At 41.8% G+C, this 24,744-nt stretch overlaps 1 protein-coding gene and 1 long non-coding RNA gene across 3 annotated transcripts in view; one reads left to right on the top strand and one right to left on the bottom strand.

Annotated features, from left to right (window-relative positions):
- Positions 1-24,744, bottom strand: part of RBPMS (RNA binding protein, mRNA processing factor) — a 188,116-nt gene that overhangs the window by 22,708 nt on the left and 140,664 nt on the right. Inside the window, exon 6 of one of the 2 annotated variants that reach the window (XM_073637057.1) lies at positions 22,374-22,504. The exons of the other annotated variant lie outside the window; for it this stretch is intronic. Within the exon in view, the coding sequence (XP_073493158.1) occupies positions 22,374-22,504 (131 nt within the window). The remainder of the gene's footprint in view (positions 1-22,373; positions 22,505-24,744) is intronic. 2 annotated transcript variants of the gene reach the window in all.
- Positions 1-24,744, top strand: part of LOC141151479 (uncharacterized) — an 83,052-nt gene that overhangs the window by 12,802 nt on the left and 45,506 nt on the right. The window lies entirely within an intron of this gene.

Here is a 24,744-nt window from a genome sequence, read left to right as displayed (position 1 = left end):
CGTGACAGAGTCTGGAGACGCCGTGGAGAGCGATCTGCTGCCTGCAACATCCTTCAGCATGACCGGTGCCTCCTAATGCAGGACAATGCCAGACCTCATGTGGCTGGAGTGTGTCAGCAGTTCCTGCAAAATGAAGGCATTGAAGTTATGGACTGGCCCGCCCATTCCCCAGACCTGAATCCGATTGAGCACATCTGGGACATTATGTCTCGCTCCATCCACCAACAGACTGCACCACAGATTGTCCAGGAGTTGGCGGATGTTTTAGTCCAGGTCTGGGAGGAGATCCCACAGGAGACCATCCGCAACCTCATCAGGGGCATGCCCAGGCGTTGTAGGGAGGTCATACAGGCACGTGGAGGCCACACACAATACTAAGCCTCATTTTGACTTGTTTTAAGGCCATTACATCAAAGTTGGATCAGCCTGTAGTGTGTTTTTCCACTTTAATTTTGGGGGTGACTCCAAATCCAGGCCTCCATTGGTTAATAAATTTGATTTTCATTGATGATTTTTGTGTGATTTTGTTGTCAGCATATTCAACTTTGCACAGAACAAAGTATTCAATGAGAATATTTCATTCATTCAGATCTAGGATGTGTTATTTGACTGTTCCCTTTATTTTTTTTGAGCAGTGTATATATAAACATACACAATGGGCTGTGCATCTTTTTCCACCATGCTGGTGCTGTAACTCCGCTCTATTCATACCCATATATATTTATATATATGGAGAGGTGTATTGAAAATCAATGAAAAAAAAAAAAAAAAAAGAGAAAAGCAATTGATGTGACAATGTGCACACCTACATGAAACATATATTTTATTAAAGAAATTAATTGTTGAACATTCCATGTGCATGGGTCAGTAGTACCAGTTGTGATCCACTTTGACTTAGGCTTTGCTTCCACTGGCTGAGTCTTTAGCGACATACACTTGAGAAGAAAGGCTTGACGTATGCGACTGTATAGTCATACATTAATATAATAGAGAAAACTCTATAGTCATATATTGGCATATGTCGGCCATAAGGACCATATGAAAAAAAACCTGCCCTACACTGCTTTTATTTACATTTTGTTTCAATGTGAAGAACACTCTTAACATCCTTTGGTTATGTGGGAGTTCTATATGCGTATGCCCCAAATGTAGTGTTGTAATGCTATATGCAGAGAGCCTTAAAGGGTTGTACAGTGTTAGAAAAATAGCCACTTTCCTCTATAAACAGTACTGCTCCTATCCACAGGTTACATGGGGTATTGTAAGATATGCAAATATTTTGTAATATATGTGAATCAGATAATTATCAGATTTTACAAACTGCAGTAAACTCCTCAGTCCTACATTGTAATATGTCTTGATCCATTCTTTTTTCAACTTCCGGGCCCTTTATCTTCAGTATATAGATTTTTTATTTCAAACTTCAAGGGCTGCTTTCTAGGTGTGGATATTAAGTATGTTTTCAAAGCAGCCATTAACCCTAATAACCATGATACTGTATCCTGGGAACCATATCAGTTATTTGGTTACATATTGGTGACATTTGTGCTTTTGTGTATGGCTTCCAGGTCAAAATGTCAATTAGGCGCCATTTTAGCAGTGATAAACCATATAGCATTGTGGCATGGCATTTATTTTAGAAACGCATGTGGCCCTATGACCAGCCTCGTGTACTCACAGAGCTTCATAAGTCATGCTGTTTATTTTTCTTAGCTATTCTCTCCTGACAGTGACTGCTGACACCGGTTCTGGGTATCTTACAGCACGGTCATTTTTGTTAATTGTAAATGTCAACTTTGTATTTTGTTCGAAGGGGCAAATACAGCCACAGATCACATGTACAAAGGCTCTGTATATGTGTAGTTACAGTAAGACGTTCCCACCTGACAGGTGCAGTATGGTATAACACCCCCTCTAGAATCATATCATTATAAAAGCAGACTATGTCAGACCAACCTGAAGCTTCTGGACCCCAATGTTACATCTCAAGCAGTGTCCAACAACAATTATGTGCTATTCAAAATACTGGGGTCTTCTTATAGCAGAGGGTCCCGAGTGCGAATGCTGCCTTTCCATACCCTCTATGACCCCCCCAAAATAGCTGTTTGCACCTATTGTATTTGGCAACTTTTTTTTTTTACTACAATACACACATTAGCATAAAATAATCTAGATAAAGTGATCAGGTGTAAAATATGTACAGAATAACTATGATACGATTTATCACAGTTCAGGTTTGAAGCTAGACCTCCCAAACAGCATCACAGAACCCCATTATACTGAGTTTAGATTATTAAATCTGAGGTCAGGCCAGAAATTGTGAGGACAGTAAAGATGCTAAAATGTGTCCGTCTTTTGGCCATCTGATTGGGGGAAGAAGGAGGTCATCCAGTTGTTACACGATGCCCCCCACAGTCACCCTTCACACAGTATGATTCCCACAGTAACCCCACAAACAGTATGATGCCCCCAAAGTATATTTCCCCACACACAGTAAGATTCACACCACAGCCCCCACACACACACACACATTATAATACCGCTCACAGTCCCCACCTCAAAAAAGTATGATTCTTCAAACACTCCCCCATACACAGTATGATACCTTAGAGTCCCACCCCCCCTTACATAGTATGATGCCCCAACACAAGCATCCTACTTGCCTGTGTGTCTTACTACTTGGCTACAGAGCTGGTCTCTCTTGCTCAGTCACGAGACTTGAAACTGTCCTTGCACTTTCTTCAGTCTCTACCCAAATTAATTAGTGGAAATATGATCTCTCGGCTCCCTGCTGCACTATAAAACATACAAAAACTAAACCAAAATGGATTTTCCTGGGAAAAATGTTAAGGAACATCCTTTCCAGGGTAACGACTTGACAAGGCAAAATAAATAACCAAAAACAAAAATGCTCCTCCACACCTTGGACTATGTTCACACGTAGCGTTTTTGCACTTTTGCATTGCTTTCAACAGTGAAAAATGAATTCACCAGGAAATGTCATTTTAACATTTTGCTGCCTTATCTGGCCATGTGGTGTGTGAGACATCATCAGACACATCCTGTTTCATTCATGAAGGAGGGACTCTGAAAGTCACAAACACTATTTTTATAGGGCCATCAGGCAGCACTTACTATTCTTAAAGGGCCAGCAGTCGGCTATGCTTAGTTGTTACCATTATTAAAGAGTGTGTCTCCTATACTGTTATTGGGTATGCAGTGGCTGCCAAAAATTTGGATGCACCCCAATACCTATTTGGAGAGACATAGAGGAGGGTCTCAGTGAAAAAAAATGTTCCCATTATAAAGGAGTGGGTCTCCTATAGTGGTAATGCCCATGCAGTGACTGCAAGGGCTGCCAAAATTTGGGAAAAACCCAAATACCAACTGAAAGACACATAGAGCTGAGCCACAGTAATGACAGGTTCCCATTAGAAAGGAGCGGGTCTGCTATATAGTTATAGGGTATGCAGTGAGTCCAACGGCTGTCAAAATGTAGGAAATACCCCAATAACAATTTAAAGACACAGAGCTGGGCCACAGTAACGACATGTTCCCATTAGAAAGGAGTGGGTCTCCCATACTGTTTGCCTATACAGTGAATGCAGCGGCTGCCAAAAATTTGGAGGAGCTCCAATGTCCCTTGCAAGAAACGTAGAGGTCGGAGGGCCTCCTGAAAACAATGTTCCCATTATTAGAAAGTGGGTATCCCATACTGTTTACCTATGCAGTGAATGCAACAGCTGCCAAAAATTTGGAGGAACTTCAATGTCCCTTGCAAGAGACGTAGAGGTCGGAGGGCCTCCTGAAAACAATGTTCCCATTTTTAGAAAGTGGGTCTCCCATACTGTTTGCCTATGCAGTAAATGCAACAGCTGCCAAAAATTTGGAGGAACTCCAATGTCCCTTGCAAGAGACGTAGAGGTCGGAGGGCCTGCTGAAAACAATGTTCCCATTATTAGGAAGTGGGTCTCCCATACTGTTTGCCTATGCAGTGAATGCAACAGCTGCCAAAAATATGGAGGAGCTCCAATGTCCCTTGCAAGAGAAGTAGAGGTCAGAGGGCCTCCTGAATACAATGTTCCCATTACTAGGAAGTGGGTCTCCCATACTGCTTGCCTATGCAGTGAATGTAATGGCTGCCAAAAATTTGGAGGGACTCCAATGCCCCTTGCAAGAGACGTAGATATGGTAGATATTGTGGTGATATGGTGGTGGAGGATGAAGATGAGGAGAAAGAGGAGGACAAGAGCAAATAGACAAAATCAAGAAGCTTATACCCATGTCTGGGTATGAAGACAGAGGTGCATGCGAATAGTAATAGACCTCCCAAAAACAAGACACTGTATTTGAGTTTATGCTACGCTACAATCATTCGGTTGTGTTGAGAAGTCTGGCCCAAGCCCTTGTTCATTTTTATAAGAGTCAGCCTGTCAGCATTTTCAGTTGACAGGCGGATGCGCTTATCAGTTATAATTCCACCAGGGGCACTAAAAACTCACTCTGACAAAACACTAGCGGCAGGGCAAGCCAGGACCTCCAAGGCATAGAGAGTCAGTTCATGCCATGTGTCTAGCTTGGATACCCAATAATTATAAGGCACAGAGGATCACGGACGACGTTGGTATGGTCGGCAAGGTACTCCCTTAGCATTTTCCAAAATTTTTCCCTCCTTGGGAGAGTACCCCGCGCCTCAGGGCCTGTGCGATGGGAGGGTCTGAGTAAACTGTCCCAGAACTTTGACAGTGTTCCTCTGCCTCTGCTGGATTGCATTTGTGTCTCTCTCGCCTGTACTCCTTGGTTGTCCAACTAACTGTCACCTCTGCCACCAGCGTTTTCAGATAGGAATTTTTTTAATAATTCTGCAACAAGGGCATTCTGGTACTGCCCCATTTTATTAGGCCTGTCCGGCAAGGGAATAAGAGACACGAAGTTCTCCTTGTAGCGTGGATCTAGAAGGGTCACCAACCAGTAATGACTGTCGCCCAAAATTTGGACAACGCGAGGGTCACGGGAAAGGCAGCGTAACAAACTCAGCCATGTGTGCCAGACTACAAAGAAGATTTCCGTGTCCTCGCCAAGAGGACGACTGACCATGCTCTCCTCCTCATCCTCCTCTTCCGCCTCCTCCCTCTTCTCAGGCCATCCACGCTGAACAGACTGTATGACAGTTGTGCAGGTAGTACCATCAATGGCGCAGGAAATTAGCTCCTGGTCTTCCTCCTCCTCACTGTCACCCAATCCACGTTGGGATGAGATGAGGCTGGGCTGTGTGGAATCACCCTGTATGGTTCCTTGCTACATCTCATCGTGCTCCGCCTGCAATGCATCCTCTTTAATTGTGAGCAGAGAGCATTTCAGAAGACAGAGAAGCGAGATGGTGATGCTAATTATGGCATCATCGCCGCTCACCATGTTGGTGGACTCCTCAAAGTTTTGGAGTATGGTACAGATGTCTGACATCCATGTCCACTCCCGAGGTCTTATGTGTGGAGTCTGACCTGAATACCCATGGCCGTGTTGATGCTGGTAGTCAACAACTGCCCTCTTCTGCTCACAAATCCTTCCCAACATCTGCAATGTAGAGTTCCAACGCGTGGGTACATCACACACCAGTCGGTGAGCTGGAAGCTGCAAACACTGCTGAAGCACGGCAAGGGCGGTGGAAGCTGTAGCTGACTTTCTAAAATGGGCACACACATGGCCTACTTTGACAAGCAGATGCGACAGATCTGGGTAGGTTTTGAGAAACCGCTGAACCACGAGGTTAAGCACATGGGCCAGGCATGGTACGTGTGTGAGCTCACCTCGCTTTAGAGCCGCCACCAGGTTCCGACCAATGTCACACACGACCATGCCTGGCTGTAGGTTCAGCGGTGTCAGCCACAGATCTGCCTGCTCTTTCAGAGCTATCCACAACTCTTCAGTGGTGTGCGATTTGTCACCTAAGCATATTAGCTAGGAGGAGGAGGAGGTGCAGGAGCTGTAGAATGTGGGGGAAACCCTGATTGACCCAGGGCTCGCAATCCTCGGAGTCGGGAGGACGTGTTCCGTCCCAAGGTCCAACTGGGTCCCAGCTTCCACTATGTTAACCCAGTGTGCCGTCAGCGAGATGTACCATCCATGCCCACAAGCACTTGTCCACGTGTCCGTGGTTAGGTGGACTTTCCCAGTAACTGAGTTGTTGAGAGCATGGCTAATGTTGTGAGACACGTGCTCGTGTAATGCGGGGATGGCACACCGGGAGAAATAGTAGCGGCTGGGGATCGAGTACCGAGGGACGGCCGCCGCCATCAGGATGCAGAAAGCTTCCATCTCCACGAGCCTAAAAGGCAACATTTCGAGCGCAAGCAGTCGCGAAGTGTGGAAATTTAGTAGTGTGGCATGTGGGGCGTTGGCTGTGTATTTGCGCTTGCGTTCCAAGGACTGGGGTAGGGACAAGTGAACGCTGCTCTGGGACAAGGAAGTGGACGTTCTTGCTGATGGTTCTAGTTGAGAGTGTGCAACGACAGGTGCAGGGCGGGAGGCATCTTGGCATGCGCCATGGACAGCGGATTGGCATGCACGCACAATAGCAGAAGAAGCAGTGCTGTCACCCACAGACACTTTTTCTGGGTCCTGGGATTTGGCCCACTTAGTAGGGTGCTTTGCTGCCATGTGCCTGATCATGCTGGTGGTGGTCAGGCTGCTAGTTTTGCTACCCCTGCTGATGCTGGCCTGGCAGGTGGTGCATATGGCCTTTTTGGGGTTATCTGCAGAGTCTTTAAAAAACAACCAGACTCGGGAAGACCTAACAGTTGTACTGGCAACTTCCGTCGTGGTGGTTTTACGGGGAACGCTTTCCCGCCTTGTGTCCGCGGCCACCACACTGCTTTTTCCTGCCTGTTGTGGTGCTACGTCTCCCTCCCCCTGTGTGCTGCTGTCCTCGCTCTGCATGTCCCCCTGCCAGGTTGGGTCAGTTACTATATCATCCACCACCTTGTCTTCCAATTCCGCTGCCTGGTCCTCCTCCTGACTTTCTGGCAATTGTGTCTCATCATCATCATCATCATCATCATCCACCTCTTGTGACAGTAATTGCACTTTCCCACCGTCGCCTTCGTGTGATAGTGGCTGCTCATATATTTGGGCATCGCTACATGCGTTCTCCTCTTGACTCGCTTTAAGCTGGCCGGGCGAGAGGCCCGAATCTACAAATGGAAAAGTGAACAGCTCTTCTGAGTGTCCAAGTGTGGGATCAGTTGTCTCCGGGCACTCGGCAAGGTTGGAGGAAGGAGGATCAGGGTGAGGAATATGTGGTACAGACTCACGGCTACTGAGACTTGACCGTGTGGAAGACAGGGTGGTAGTGCTGGTGGCAAAGTGACTGTAAGCATTATCTGCTATCCAACCAACAACCTTTTGACATTGCTCTGGGTTCAATACTGGTGTGCTGCGGTCCCCTGCGGCAATTGGGACAGGAAGGTTGGGCGACAAGATGTGGGTGTTTGTTGTGGCACAATTTCAGCTTGCCCATGGCCTCGGCCTCTGCATGCACCATCACCATCACGTCCACTTCCCCGTCCCTTGCCACGCACCTTGCCCATTTTAAATGAAGGACAGTATTTTCCACGTTCACTAGAAATGGCTGATTTTGGAACGCAGTTATATGTGATACGTCTGACAGAGAACGACAGTTTTAAAATAGCAGGCATGTAATTTACTAATATTATTCTTCAGAGAGACCTAGTGTGAATAGCTTGACCGTCACATTGCAATGAAATGGAAGGCACAAATGGCTGATTTTGGAACACTGTTATATGTGATATGTCTGACAGAGAACCACGGTTTTAAATAGCAGGCCTGTAATTTAGTAATATTATTCTTCACAGAGACCTGATGTGAATAGCTTGACCGACACATTGAAACGAAATGGAAGGCAGAAATGGCTGATTTTGTAACACTGTTATATGTGATATGTCTGACAGAGAGCCACTGTTTTAAATAGCAGACCAGTAATTTACTAATATTATTCTACACAGAGACCTAGTGTGAATAGCTTGACTGACACACTGCAACGAAATGGAAGGTAGAAATGGCTAATTTTGGAACACTGTTATATGTGATACGTCTGACAGAAAACCACGGTTTTAAATAGCAGGCATGTAATTTACTAATATTATTCTACACAGAGACCTAGTGTGAATAGCTTGACCGACACACTGCAACAGAATGGAAAAGGAGGCCAATATTTTCCAGGTTCAGTTCAAATTTCTGGATTTTTATCGCTGACATATGGAACAGATCTGGCTTCATTCTGCAGTGTTAACAAGGAAATGGAGCAGAAAAATGGTGTACTCCGGATTGCTTTTTAAGCAAATAACCAGGAATAAGATAAAAAAAAAATTTGCTGCTCTGTCCCCTGATACCTGGGGCTATGTCTCTATTTGTCACACCAGGATCACTCAGAAGTTGAACATGCAATAGACCCTCTTGTGCTCTATCATGCACTGCAGTCTGTCACATACCTTGCCTGCCTTGGTTTTTAAGCAAATAACCAGGATTAAGTTAAAAAAAAATGGCCCTGGCCCCTGATACCTGGGGCTGTATCTACAAATATCTGTAAGAACAGCAGCAGCAGGAACGTACTATGGACCCTCTTGCACTATATGCACTGCAGTCTGCCACATACGCTGCCTGCCTAACTCCTGCTATCATCATTGAATATATGCAGCTGAATTAGTCCTCAGAAGGACTGTTAGCTCAGATGTAAATATACATATATATATACAGTACAGACCAAAAGTTTGGACACACCTTCTCATTTAAAGATTTTTCTGTATCTTCATAACTATGAAAATTGTACATTCACACTGAAGGCATCAAAACTATGAATTAACACATGTGGAATTATATACTTAACAAAAAAGTGTGAAACAACTGAAAATATGTCTTATATTCTAGGTTCTTCAAAGTAGCCACCTTTTGCTTTGATGACTGCTTTGCACACTCTTGGCATTCTCTTGATAAGCTTCAAGAGGTAGTCACCGTAAATGGTCTTCCAACAATCTTGAAGGAGTTCCCAGAGATGCTTAGCACTTGTTGGCCCTTTTGCCTTCACTCTGCGGTCCAGCTCACCCCAAACCATCTTGATTGGGTTCAGGTCTGGTGACTGGGGAGGCCAGGTCATCTGGTGTAGCACCCCATCACTCTCCTACTTGGTCAAATAGCCCTTACACAGCCTGGAGGTATGTTTGGGGTCATTGTCCTGTTGAAAAATAAATGATGGTCCAACTAAACGCAAACCGGATGGAATACTGTAGCATGCCGCTGCAAGATGCTGTGGTAGCCATGCTGGTTCAGTATGCCTTCAATTTTGAATAAATCCCCAACAGTGTCACCAGCAAAGCATCCCTACACCATCACACCTCCTCCTCCATGCTTCACGGTGGGAACCAGGCATGTAGAATCCATCCGTTCACCTTTTCTGCGTCGCACAAAGACACGGTGGTTGGAGCCAAAGATCTCAAATTTGGACTCATCAGAGCAAAGCACAGATTTCCACTGGTCTAATGTCCATTCCTTGTATTCTTTAGCCCAAACAAGTCTCTTCTGCTTGTCGCCTGTCCTTAGCAGTGGTTTACTAGCAGTTATTTTACCATGAAGGCCTGCTGAGTCTCCTCTTAACAGTTGTTGTAGAGATGTGTCTGCTGCTAGAACTCTGTGTGGCATTGACCTGGTCTCTAATCTGAGCTGCTGTTAACCTGTGATTTCTGAGGCTGGTGACTCAGATAAACTTATCCTCAGAAGCAGAGGTGACTCTTGGTCTTCCTTTCCTGGGGCAGTCCTCATGTGAACCAATTTCTTTGTAGCGCTTGATGGTTTTTGGAACTGCACTTGGGGACACTTTCAAAGTTTGCCCAATTTTTCACACTGACTGACCTTCATTTCTTAAAGTAATGTTGGCCACTCGTTTTTCTTTACTTAGCAGCTTTTTTCTTGCCATAATACAAATTCTAACAGTCTATTCAGTAGGACTATCAGCTGTGTATCCACCTGATTTCTGCACAACACAACTGATGGTCCCAACCCCATTTATAAGGCAAGAAATCCCACTTATTAAACCTGACAGGGCACACCTGTGAAGTGAAAACCATTTCCGGTGACTACCTCTTGAAGCTCATCAAGAGAATGCCAAGAGTGTGCAAAGCAGTCATCAAAGCAAAAGGTGGCTACTTTGAAGAACCTAGAATATAAGACATATTTTCAGTTGTTTCACACTTTTTAGTTAAGTATATAATTCCACATGTGTTAATTCATAGTTTTGATGCCTTCAGTGTGAATGTACAATTTTCATAGTCATGAAAATACAGAAAAATCTTTAACCGCTTCCCGACCGCCCACTGTAGATAAACGTCCGCGCTGCCTGGGCTCTGTGCAGCGCGGACGTTTAAAAACGGTGGGTGGTCCCGCAGTGCTCAGGACCCCCAGGGTCTTGCAAGCGCTGCGGGAGCGGTGCAGAGCGATAGCTCTGACAGGGAACATCATCGGGACCTGATTGGATCAGGTCCCAGTGATGTTAACCCTTCGCTGTCTTCTATATGCCGCGATCTATAGTGATCGCGGCATATAGAAGACAGCAGGAGGAGAGGGGGTCGTCCACTTACCTCTCCGACGGCCCCCTTATACCTTCCAGGACCTGACGTTGCTATGGCAGCTGGAGGTCACATGACCGCCTCCAGATCTGTCATATATGGTGTCCTGCCTTGCTCAGCCTTCAGCTGAAGCCAGGCAGGAGACTGACTGTGAAACAGTCAGCGAAGATCTCATGTAATGTAATACATGTCTATTACATTACATGAGATCAGTGATCAGAAAAATAAAAATTAATGTCCCATACAGGGACTAAGTAAAAATGTAAAAAAAAAGTAAAAAAAAAATGTTTTTAAACTGTTAAAAAAAAATTACAAAATAAATAAAAATAAATAAATAAAATATTAAACCGATAAATCCGTATATTTATGCAAAAATAAAAAAAGTACACATATTTGGTATCACCGCGTCCGAAACAACCCGAGCTATAAAACTGTCACACTAATTAACTCCTTCTGTGCACACCGTAATAAAAATAAATAAAAAACGGAGCAAAAAACTATGCTTTTTCCTCATATCGCCAAACAAAAAGTGGAAAAAAATGCGATCAAAAAGCAAAATGGAAATAAAAATGGTACCGCTGAAAACGTCATCTTGTTCCGCAAAAAAACAAGCCTCCATACAGCTCCATCAGCCGAAAAATAAAAAAGTTATACTTCTCAGAATAAAGCAATGCAAAAAAAAATATTTTTTCTATAAAATGGTTTTATTGTGTAAAAGCACCAAAACATAAAAAAATATACAGTAAGTGTAGTATCGCTGTAAACGTACTGACCCGAAGAATAATGCTGCCTGATCACTTTTACCACACGCAGAACGGCATAAAAAAAAAACCTCAAAAAACAATTCCTGAATTGTTGGTTTTTGTTAATTTTACCTCCCAAAAAACGGAATAGAAAGCGATCAAAAAATGTCACATACCCAAAAATGGTACTAAGAAAAATGTCAACTCGTCCCGCAAAAAACAAGCCATCACATGACTCTGTCGGCCAAAATCTGGAAAAATTATAGCTCTCAAAATATGGCGATGCAAAAACTAGATTTTGCAAAAAAAAGCGTCTTTTAGTGTGTGACAGCTGTCAGTCATAAAACCCAATATAAATCTGGTATCTCTGTAATCGTATCGACCCGAAGAATAAAGTAATCTAATCAGTTATATCACACTAGGAACGGCGTAAAAAATAAATAAAACCAATTCTTCACCTGCTACTGATTTGTTAATTATGTCTCCCAAAGATCGCAGTAAGGCTCTGCTCACATTTATCCTGCGCTCTGCGCTGAGCACTTACCCCAGAATTTCCGTGTAAATCTCTGAAATATGTGATTCAGCCGGAACCCATGACGGAAGATTACCTGTAATGAGGCAGATATAGGCACTGTGGATGCCGTCTGGCCTGGGATCCCACGGTGTCATTTGTTTTAGGCGTGCATAAAAGTGCGGTTGGCCACAGTTTTGTGCACTTCTGAAAAAAAGGACACCGCTAAACAGAGGCCAGACGGAGTCCAGAGTAACTCTGCTGCCTCATTACAGTGAATGGATCCCGCAGGGGTTTCATCTGAATTACATCACTTGGAAATTTAGATGGAAACCCCGATGTAAGTGCTCAGCCTAGAGCGCCGGATAAATGTTACATAAAATGTTCCCAATAAAAGCTTCAACTCAGTCCTCAAAAAAAGCTAGTCCCCACTCAGGTCCGTCATCTGTTAAAAATATAAGGGACTTCCAAGTTACTGGTAGCAGAAAGGCTCTAGAAAAGCGAAATGGCCCTTGCCCCCCAAAATAAATTCAGAAAATTTTATGCTCCCAAATCCAAATGCCTATTCTACAATAATTTGTTCTCCAATCATCAAATAGCACTCCGTCCCCCCCAGAGCTCGCCGTATGGCTGAGCGGTACGATACAGCCACATATGGGGTATTGACACTTTTAGAAGAAATTGTGTGACACATTTCGGCACCATTTTTACCCATTGCCCTGTGTGAAAATGTAAAATCTGAGGGTAAAACATTTTTTTGTGGTAAAAATATAATTATGCTTTTTTCACTGCCCAATGGTATAAATTAAAAAATTAAAAAATACTCACTACTTCCCTAGATGAATTCCTTGAGAGGTGTAGTTTACAAAATGGGGTCACTTGTGGGGGTTTCTGCTGTTTCGGCATGTCAGCGACTCTTCAAATGTGACATGGTGTCTGCAACCTATCCCAGCCAACATAGCGCTCCTTTCTCTTTCGAACCCTGCTGTACACCAAAGCAGTGGTTTTCCCCCATATATGGGGTATCGGCGTACTCAGGAGAAATTGCACAACAAATTTCATGGTGCAATTTATCCTGTTACCCTTATGATAATGCAAAATTAGGGAATGAAAAACATTTTTTGTGGGAAAAATGTGAAAATTTTATTTTTACGGCTCAATATTATAAACTTCTGTGAAGCGGCTGGGGGTGCAAGGTGCTCACCACACATCTAGATAAGTTCCCTAAGGGGTCTAGTTTCCAAAATGGTGTCATTTGTGGGGGGTTTCAACTGTTTAGGCACATCAGGGGCTCCCCAAATGCAACATGACATCCGCTAATTATTCAAACAAATTTTACAATCAAAAAGTCAAATGGCGCTCCTTCCCTTCCGAACCCTGCAGTGCGCCCAAACAGTGGTTTTCCCTCACATATGGGGTATCAGCGCGCTCAAGAGAAATTGCACAAAAAATTTTGGGGTACATTTTTTCCTGTTACCCCTGTGAAAATAAAAAAATTGGGTCTAAAGTAACATTTTTGTGAAAAAAGTTAAATGTTAATTTTTTTCTTCCACATTCCAAAAATTCCTGTGAAGCACCTGAAGGGTTAATAAAGTTCTTGAATGTGGTTTTGAGCACCTTGAGGGGTGCAGTTTTTAGAATGGTGTCACTTTTGGGTATTTTCTGTCATAAAGACCCCTCAAAGTGACTTCAAATATGATGTGGTCCCTAAAAAAATGTTTTTGTAATTTTGTTGGAAAAATGAGAAATCGCTGGTCAACTTTTAACCCTTATAGCTCCCTAACAAAAAAAAATTTTGGTTCCAAAATTGTGCTGATGTAAAGTAGACATGTGGGAAATGTTGTTTATTAACTATTTTGTGTGACATATCTCTCTGATTTAAGGGCATGAAAATTCAAAGTTTGAAAATTGCAAAATTTTCAAAATTTTCACCAAAATTCAGATTTTTTGACAAAGAAACGCAAGTGATATCGAATAAATTTTACCACTATCATGAAGTACAATATGTCACGAAAAAACAATCTCAGAATCAGGGGGATCCGTTGAAGCGTTCCAGAGTAATTACTTCATAAAGTGACAGTGGTCATAATTGAAAAAATTGGCCCGGTCACGAAGGCAAAAACAGGCTCTGGTGCGAAGTGGTTAAATGAGGTGTGTCCAAACTTTTGGTCTGTACTGTATATTTATATATATATATATATATATATTGTGGAATATCTATACTAACTATAAACAAGCAAATCTCTCCCTGATTCAGCAGCAGCTCTCCCTACTCAGCTCTCCCTACTCAACCAACATGGCTACGGCATTACAATGTGTGGCAAGCAATCCCTGCATGTTCATTGGCTCTCTAAAGAGCGCCAAACATGAAGGAGGGGACCCGAGTTCCCACCCGAGCAACCCAGAAATACTCGCAGAGCTTGTCGAGCACCGTGATGCTCGGGCGAGTACCGAGCAGTGGCAAGCACGTTCGCTCATCACTACTGGTGAAAGTTTCGCTTGCAGACCTGGAAAAGCTCTTTGATGTCTAAGGCTGGTGTTTCAGAATATACCCACCCATTGTGGCTCACTGAAGTTCACAACTTTTGAACAGACAATGACCACTTCCATTGGCTCCATCACACCTTCCCCACCAATCCTCAGTGTTATTTATAATACATACTCTATCTCCATCCAACCCTACTTCCTTCTTACTCCATACATAGTTCTCAGTGCAGCACTGGTTAGTGGCCTTGGTCACTATGGTTCTATTATGATCCATTCAGCCAATGGATATTATCTGATTGACATTGCTTCCCTTTTGCTCGGGGTTTACACCCTACTCAAATCTGGTGTGAAAACATTTTTATTTGCTCCTGATGAGTATAGATTCTAGGATCAGACACAAAATAACATAATTTTATGTAGTTTGTGATGTATTATCCATGAAGCAAGTTACAGTATGGAATATACAATAATAGGTGATTATTTGTGTATAAATAGGTCATTGGAATCTCCTGTATGTCATATCTATATTTTGGTTTCCATTAGCTCAATATATAGAGAGAGTTGTATTATCGTTAAATCTATTAATATTTAACCATGGTTTCCAAGGAAAGGCCACAGGTAGGTCAGAGGACCATGGATCAGTGGTCACATAACTTCAGCTTTCTCACAATAGACCATTGTTCAGCCTTTACTTCTGTCAGGAACTTCTAGTCTTAAGAAGGACATGAATCTAGTGAGTGGAGAACAAAGCTTTGTCAGGAGGCTCTTAGGGAGTGCCTTATCGTTTCTTTTTTTTTATATCAAAGCAAAATGACCTTCTATCTGTGTATTAGTCATCATCCTTTCATCCTGTTCATTGAACTGTATAATATTTACGAGGAATGCTGATACAAACTTCTCAGGCCAGTGAAGGACATCTTCATCTTTTATGCATTGTCAGATCCATGAATGAGCCTCTGTGATGATGTCTATGATCAACATTAGTACATATCTACTGCTAAAAATGGAATGTACATGGATATCCGATAGAAAACATGAGGGCTATATGGTGGAATATTGGATATTAGACATATTATAATAAAACTGAATTGATACAGGCAGAATTTACAAGAATTCGTGAAATCTTTAGCCAACCTGCCATGGCAACAATTCTACAGGTTTTTGCTATGCCACCTGAGAGCAGCATAATGTAGGGGCAAAGACTCTGATTTAAGCAAGATATTACTTACTTTACTGGGTACTTCAGTTTTGATTAAAAATGATTTTATCTTCTGCAAATCTAGCAGTTCACTGAATGCCGAGCTCTGTGTAACCCCGCGCGCACCATTGATTGGCAGCTCTATGTACACTGTGCAAAGAAAGAAGCCAATCACTGGTGGGGGTGTGGTTGGACTAACTGGCAGCAGGCCAAGTGATCCTCTAGTGAAAAACTTCTGCTAATAAAATACCGATGTTATAAAAACTACACTAAGCAGCCCATTAAGTTATACGTCGCTGGTTTCACATGTGATTTTCATATTGCCCACACCTGTTACTTGCCACAGGTGAGTTTGAATGCGCATCACATGCATGTTTAACCATAATTTTGGAAAGGTGCCAACAATTTTGTCTGGCCCATTTTTGGGGTTTTGTGTGAAATTATGTCCAATTTGCCTTTTTTTTCTCTTTTTTTTGTGTTGTTCCAATACACACAAAGGAAATAAACGTGTATAACAAAATATGTGTAATTGCAATAATTTTCTAGGAGAAATACTTCATTTTCTGTCAACACTTTCGGCCATAACTGTATATGCGCCCATGAAAAAAAAAATACTAATTAGCAACTCCAATAATCTGCGTATGAGACAGTAAGCTCAGGTCAGGAGAACCGGCAGTTAGGTTGAGAATTCCAATGAGAGCACGGTCAGTGTTCACAGACATATGAAAACGGCTTAATGTTAAAATCTGGGGGCCATGGAGTCAATATATTAATTGCCCTAATCACCCCTTATTTATTTCATTACTAGTACCCTTTGACTTGCCTTTTTTAGTGCACTACTTGCCGTACTCTCGCTGCCACATTTGTCTAGATGTTGCATTGTGAACATGTGCTTTTTGATATCGTGTGACTGATTGGCATTAAATACGAATCTTTTAATTAGCACTTTGCCTACTTGTACTCGTCTTTAGATTATTAGTGGTTCAGGCAGATTTCCTTTAATGGCTTTAAAGGCTCCTTTTGAGCTCTGCTCATATCAACTTTGGGCCTTTTGCAGTTTTCAATTCATCTACACCCCAATATGCGCCACATTTTTGCTGCTTAATATATTTGGTGCATTCTACTCCAGCAGGCTCATATTTGTGTAAGACTGATGCAAGCAAATCCCCCTCACAGTAATCTAGTTTTGGAAATGTGGTTCATGTAAGATATACAGTGATGAGCTTTCTTTGACAGGTTGGGGGAGTCGGTACTACTGGAATTCCATTTATCTCAGGGGTTCTCTCAGTTACAAAATTGTTAGAAGAAGGTGTGTCTCACTGACTTCTAAACATTAAGTACTTATTAAGAAAATTCATACACAAGTATTTCTCATAGTGTATTCAAATATCACATCTGTATTTGAAACACCTTCATTTATGGCAAGATTCTGAAACACTACATTAGTATTTTCATGTTCTTGTTGCAACCATTCTTATTAGTAGTAGGAGATCTCCTTTCTCCTCCTGCGTAATTAAACCTAAATAGATGTTTGTGTTCATCTACAGTACATACATACAGTACATACATACAGTACATACTGTACATACAGTACATAAATACAGTACCGTACATACATACAGTACAGTACATACATATTCTTAAAAGGGGTTTCCTCAACATGAATCTTCAGGAGCACACCGCTCCCAGCCCCCTGAATTCCTGCTTTTGTCAGGGGCAGTGCCCTCCTGAAGATTGACAGTGCAGAACAGCAGCATGGTCATGTGCTCTCTCCCATGCTAATAGCAGAGATAGATGAGCATCCTTAGCATGGGAGGTGCACAGGAGGACTGAGGCAGTTCAGATCCAGCAATTGAGCAAGCATCAGAACGGTGCAAGTTGCCTGTAAAGCATACATCCTGCTCGTACAGCTTGGCCCAAGCCCAGGTAACCGGCCAGGCTGGGACTGCAGGGTGACTAGTAACTTAGGTAAAGATCTATACACTATATAACTAAATTAAAATGCCTCCATTTTTGGAAACGGAGAGTATTTTTACTATGGTGTAAATTGAAAAAATTGCTTGTTTTTACAAGCACTTTCCAATTTTACCCATTTCTGAACTTGAGACAATCCTTTTTATGTCTGACACTGACCTAAAAATACAATGGTGAGCATTTAATAATAAAAGAGCCCACTCTCACTTTTGCCATCAAGCACTATCATTTTGGCATATGTCCCTGTGTGATATATAAAAAAAAAATCTCCTGTACTTTGAATGGACATAATAGTTTCTCTGAGTATTAACCCCCATCTTACCTGGTTTTCTTACTGTGGATTTGCAGTGAATGCACCACAGGTACTTAAAGCACCACTCCAGCGCTTTCTTATTGCAGCGCTGGAGTGGTGCTTCTAATCTAAGTTCCCTGCCCTTACTCTCATACTTACCACCTTCGATCACCGCCACTTCCGTCGGTCTCCAGCAGTTTGTGACCTGTCTGATCGCTCAAGTATTTGCTGTAGCGGGCCAGAGGTAACTTTTTACTGCAAGTCTATAAGAGCCTCGTTCTGGTTGTCATAGACTTATATTGGGCGCTCGTGACCGTTACCTCTGACTTCCGGCGAGTCAGAAGTTGCGGTCACAAGATGGTGGCTATAGAAGGTGAAGATGTGGTGGAGTGGTGCTTTAATATTTTCTAATTATTCTAAGAATTACATTGCATGTATTGCAGAAAAAGGCTGATTTCCCATATATTGTCTTAATAACCATTTACATACGAAATAAAAACAAGCAGGACCAGGAAAAGTAAATGCACATTCCACCGTGCCAAGACTGCTTGCTCCAGGAAAGACACGATGTAATCCAATGGCCGACTGCCAACCACTACAATAACACTATATGTTATGCAGTCAAGGGTTAGACAGTTGAGGGGACACTGAAAATCCCGGTGAAATGCTTCCCTCTCTGTATTAATAATTCCCTCTCGTTGGGGGGAGTTGCTATTAGCTTATGAGCTATATATTTCACTGAATACATGACTAGGCAGCTCAGGCTCATATAGAGCTCTAATATATCTGACCATATCATTAAACTAAGTATGGCAGTTAAGGTTACAAAATTGGCTGTGCTCATAAGATGAAATCATTTTCTATGTCTTGAGCTAAGCCAACAGGGATCTGCAATCATCTTGTTTCCATTCTGAGATATTCAATTATATTTAAACAAGATGACACACCCCGGAGAAGACCGACTGCGCATTTATAAATCGGCCCATATGTACATTTATACAATATCTCATCCTCCATAATGAAGCTTTGACAGCATGACACATTGTATAGGTTAAGATTATACGTTCTTTTATGTCAGTTAAGTAGAGTTTACCAAATGTTAGGCATTTTTTGGATTTAGCCCAGCTTTGCATCATTGATTCGTATTTCTAAAAATCTACATTTTTTGACTGGGTGAAAGATTGACTTGGACTGATCTTGATTTCATTATATCAATTACCAGGATAAGCCTCAATCTGTCACGGTCAGTCGAAAGTTGTACATTAAAGGATGTGTCAATGTTTACCTATTCCATTTAACTCTGGCATTAGAATGCAGCGAAAGAACATGATTTATATTGGTCACAACAAAAGCTGATCCATATAGGAGATATGGTATATGTAGCCGAATCATGAAAAAAATTTTTTGCCATGGATTTACCAAAATGCAAATCACTGAGACCTTAAAACAATTATAGATCCAATAGCTCTGAAGTAGAAAAAAAAATTAGACAAAGTTTAGATAGTACTGTCCATTACCTGCTGTTCTGGCAGTTGTATAGCAGCAAAAGATGGCAACAAAACACAAGTTAAAGAGTTCCTGTCACTTGCTAAAAAATTGAGATAAATACCTTGTAAAAAAGTCTCTGAGCTTCATTGATTCTGCCGCTTTTTTCTGTTTCGAGCTACATCACTCCATTGCCTAGATATTCACATTTGTGGGTTTTGGGGTGCACCATGTGAAATCTCTGCTTATAGTTAAACTGGGCGTTTCTTCAGAATCGTCCCTGGAGCATGCTCTTTCCCCACTTCCTCCCAAGCACTGCCAATTACAGCTTGGCAGCTGATCTAGCAGTCTCAGATGCTGCCCAGTTGTGACTGGCACCATCTGAGAGGGAGGGGTGAAAGTGCACACCCCCGGAGAAAATTCTGAAAAAATGTCTAGTTGCACTATGAGCAGAGATTTCACATACTGCGTTTCAAATAAATAAGTGTGAATATCTCTGAAATAGAGTGACACAGCTCAAAACGGAAAAGTGTGGCTGAATCAGGGGAGTTCAGGGATGTTTACAAGGTATTTAACTCAAATTTGGTTTAATTAAGTACAGATTGACTGTTCAAACCAAGTACAGATGCTCGGTGCATCATTGTATTGTCAAACATTTAACTACAACTTCCCACCTGCTTGTTTTCCATCTATCTCCACCCTTTTCTGGCGGCTCTATCATGCCAGAGCTTCAATCAAAAAAGAGGGGATGGAGATACAGTGAAGACAAGCAGGTGGGAAGTTGTAGTTAAATGTTTAGCATCGCCATGTTGCACCGAGCGCCTGTATTTGGTGTGAACAGTCATTCTGTGCTGACACAGTTCCTTTAAAAGTCCGCTTTAAAGTTCCATTTGGCCTTTTGTAGCAAGGATTCCTGTAGTATGGCCTTGTTTCCAAAGTAAAATCAACTTTTGAGAAAAGGTGAAGTTAATTGTCCATTAAGCGCTCTCTATTGGTTCTTTTACAAACTGCTTATCTGGTGCCTTGGGATCAACCCGATCCTTTTCATGACAAGTGATTCAATATGGTTCAGTGCTGAGTGAAACTTGGATGCCATCAGCTTTATATAAACTTTTGCATATCTGAGCACAGACTTTTTTGGTGAAACGTCACTTTTCTTCGACATGTTCTGTTACTTTAAAGGGGTATTCCCATCTTCAAGATCCTATCCCAATATGTAGTAGGTGTAATAATAATAATATTAGCAAATATCTCCAATTAGAAATGTAGTATAGTATTTTTGATTCGCTATCTCTCTTAAATCATATGCAGGCATCGCAGGACCTTAGGTGTCCATGGTTACGACCACTAGCAACTAGCTAACTAACTGTGACTTTATCAGTGGTCGTAAACATGGATACCCAAGGTCCTGCGATGCCTGCACATGAGGAAAGAGAGATAGCAAATCAGAAAAACTATACAACATTTCTAATTGGAGGTATTTTCTAATATTACTATTATTACACCTACTGCATATTGGGATAGCATCTTGGAGATGGGAACACCCCTTTAAGTATTAGCCTGGAGCATTATTTTTTTAATTTTAGCATCTCGTTACAAAAATTCAATCAATCAATCTAAAATAAGTATCAAAATGTACCATTAATATCTTTAAAGTACCATTCCAGTGGGGTTTTTTTTAGCGCTAGAGTGGTATCACTAATGTAAGTTCCCTGCACCTAGTAATACAATTATTAGCTGCTGTGTTCATTTGTCATCAGCGCCGCTCCGACAGTCTTCTGCAGTTTGCGACCTGCTATATCTCTCCTTTGTTTGCTTGGCCAACCAGAGGTCACATTTCAATGTAAGTGTATGAGAGCCAGAATGAGGCCAGAATGAGCCTCTCATAGACTTACACTGAAAGCTTGCGACCATGAACTCTGACTACAGGTCAATCAGAAGTTGCAGTCACAAGATGGCGGATCAGGATCGGAGCGGCACCGGGAACAGCTGAAGACAGCGGCTGGTAAGTATATTACCAGGGACAGGGACCTTACATTAGTGCCACCACTCCGCTGAAATAAAAAAAACAAATTGCTGCAGTGGTGCTTTAATCTAGTTAGACCCTAATAACACTTAAAGGGCCACAGAGAAAATAAAAATTTGTTATATGTTCCTGTGAGGAATTAATCCTCTATCCTTTCTTATCTTTACCATTAGCAAAGTAGTTTGGGCTTAAAGTTGCCATTCACAATAGTCATCGGGACCTACTTCGGGATATTAGCGGGATTAGCTCCGGACTCCTTCCCAACATTATCTGATAAGCGTAGGGCAATTTGAATTTAAAAGCTTGTTTCCTTTGTTTTTCATGAGATAAGCCACAACCAGAGCTGTCTGGCAGCGTCTTTCTCCATTTTCACCTTTGAAAACACATATACGTTCTGCTGAGCTAAAGATTCATGTATACGAAGGGGTCGGAAGAGATGCTGTTGGCCAAACAAGAGTTTGGCCAACAGTTCTTACATATGTGTGAACAGCTTCTATGTTGCTATACACAGAGAAAATAGATGATTTCAACTATAACAAAAAATGAATCGGGTGATATTTCAGAATGAACGATCATTTTAGTTGACTTATGACACACCAGAATTGTTTGGAATGACGTTGGCTGTGTTTGAATTTTTCACCCAATAGTTGGACAAAAGATCTTTTATTGTAAGAGAGATCTCGTATCTAAGAATGATTTGATGTTAGATTTCAACTGAACAAATGACCAGTCCTCCCCCACACAATTATGGATAGATTCTGTGTTAATCTGTAGGGAAAACCTCAGATCAGTTAAGTCAGTAGTAGGATATGATATTAATTCTTGATTTACAAATCAGAGATGTAGGAATCCCGCCACATGAAGACAGTCTGAGGATGAGTGAGGACAAGTGAGGCATCTTTGGCCTCCATGTAGTGAGCCAGTTAGCTGGTAGGACAGTGGTTAGTGTGTGGAGTGCACCGTGGTACCAGGAAAGGGCAGGTGGGATACAGAGTGCGGATGTGGCTGATTGGTATCAATTACCTGGGCATGCAGTGAAGCGGGATAGGTAAAAGCAGGAGGAGGTAGAGCAGGTGCTAGTTCCGCTGGGTAGAGGGGATACGGCGCCCACACTTCAGGGCTACCCGGGTAAAGTGCAGGCACTGTGAGTTCATCTGTAAGAAAAGAATAAGGACACCAGGTTAGTAATAACAATATTGTAGGACCATAGTGAGAACTTGTGGTGAGGATTTCTGGACGTTTTAGGCTTTTACTTTTTAAACATATAAGACATAGTGACTTATAAACATAGTAAACATAGGCACAGTTATTGAGGATAAATATTATGGATTTTATATATAGTATTTTACTTCTTCATTTTGGGTTAGGTATTTTTATAATATGTGAACATCTCACTATTAGAGATTAACCCTACTTACGAGATTAGTATGAAGAAATTTTAGGATAAAAATGAACATATTACCTACAAACATATACGTCTATCTATTGTATAACATGACCTAATGTTTCATGGTTAGGTCATAAGAGCCCTGTGGTGCTTTTAGTGTAGTGAGCCGGTGTAGGTCATTGAAACGCTGATAAAACCAAGTAAGGAACATCATGTGAGGTTGGTTATAAAGCTCTGTAGGTCACTGTGCTATCTTCTAACTTATCATTATGGAGGGCGTCCACTTGGAATGGGAATGCTGCAGATCCTCACTTGAATACAGCACAAATCACGTGGATGAGCTTTGAACAAATCCAATCTACATGTGTATGCTATTGTTCTGCACAGAAATTGGCCTGGTAATTGCCCCAGCAAAATCCATTTCTCAGTTATTCCTCCATCCCTTCTGGACATACCCTATATGGTGTAACCTGAGATTTTCAATTAATGGACATGTATTAAAATAAATAAAAAAAATATAACTTGAAGGGAGATCTGTGTTCATCATTTAGCACAGGTGTGAAATGCTGCATTAGATTTTCTGCGTGGCACATTAAAAAGGATATTTGAGCATTTATATAATTTTATTCTATTTAAACACTTTTATCATCTCTCTTCTTTGCTTCTTTGTATCCTGGTATCAGATGCTGGCTGCAGAATAAACAAAGGAATTAAATGTCCAATGCCCTAGATAGGGGCTAATTAATTGTTTCATTTGTTGTCCGTGCCTGGAAATATGGGTGATGCTTATTATTCTATGTGTACATGAAGTTTTTTTTAGGTGGTCAAAAACTCTTTCCTGAAGAGGTTTGGAAGTTTTTTTTTTTAAGCATTTTGGGAAAGTTTCATTCTCGTGAAGCATTTTTTTGCAGCCATTTGATTGGACAGTATCTATCTAGTTTGGAGAGATTTCCTTCAAGATCCTCATAAACATTAGATTAACAATGGCAGAACCGGTCAATATCAGCAGGTTTACCATACAGTCTAATGTGTATGGTGGCCTCCCAACTCTCCCCACAGAAGATGTCAGGGCAAATAAGAATTTGGCATTTTTTGTTTCAAAATGCCGATCTTTTTGTTGCTAGTGAGATAAGCCTGTGACAAAAAAATCTGCCAGCGGCTCTCCTGTACAGAACACAGTAGTGCTCGGCTGAGAGAGTGCTCCTGTGTATGGGGGAGTTGGGAGAGATAGCTGAGGGCCAAACGATCAGCCGAACCATTGGTCAGCAGAAAGCTATCTATTGGGTATGGAGCCCCTCAGACTTCTCTATGTACAGGGTTCTTTGGTAGTCTGAGGCTATTCAAGAACAGGGAAGAGTGTCCTGGGCTGGATCATACACACTTAGTTTGAGAAACTGGTAGTAACTTTAGATAATATTTTAAATATGTATATTATGCATTTATTGCGAGCTGGAAAGCAGCTTTAATTGACTGTTAAACGCAGTATTGAAATAGTTATTTCTAAATACAGGGTGCACATGTTACAATTCACAAGGAGTGTATGAGATCCTTTGCTTCCTTTATGAAAGGTCCATTATACACAGTATGTAGACTCAATAGTTTAGTTATAACTTACCTTTAACAAGCGCTTAAATTGACGCTCGATTACATGGGCCAACGAAGACTTACGAGAACAGAACCATTGTTAATACAATCGTTTCGTACCAATATAGCATCATCTGGTAGGCAGCGCATGTAGAGGGCACAAAGTACTGCCAATAAGAATGATTTTTATACTGGCATAAACCATCAGATTAACCCAAGAATGAGCGATCTATTTTTGACAAGTGATTCCAGCCATGTGTTTACATGGGACGATATTTGGGAAGGAGGCTCATAGAAATAGGCCTACACAATACCGGCATACAGCTGATATTAGTGAGATATCAAGCACAAGATGAACTCTTTTTGTCCTGTCTCCCACTCTTGGTACCGGAAGATGGCTGCTGGATGGACAATAATCCATTT

This window comes from Phyllobates terribilis, unplaced genomic scaffold (genome assembly GCF_046119375.1).
Source record: "Phyllobates terribilis strain yellow unplaced genomic scaffold, ASM4611937v1 Scaffold_1__5_contigs__length_1240528914, whole genome shotgun sequence".
NCBI classification, from domain to species: Eukaryota; Metazoa; Chordata; class Amphibia; order Anura; family Dendrobatidae; genus Phyllobates; species Phyllobates terribilis.
This window is presented reverse-complemented; position numbering and strand designations above follow the sequence as displayed.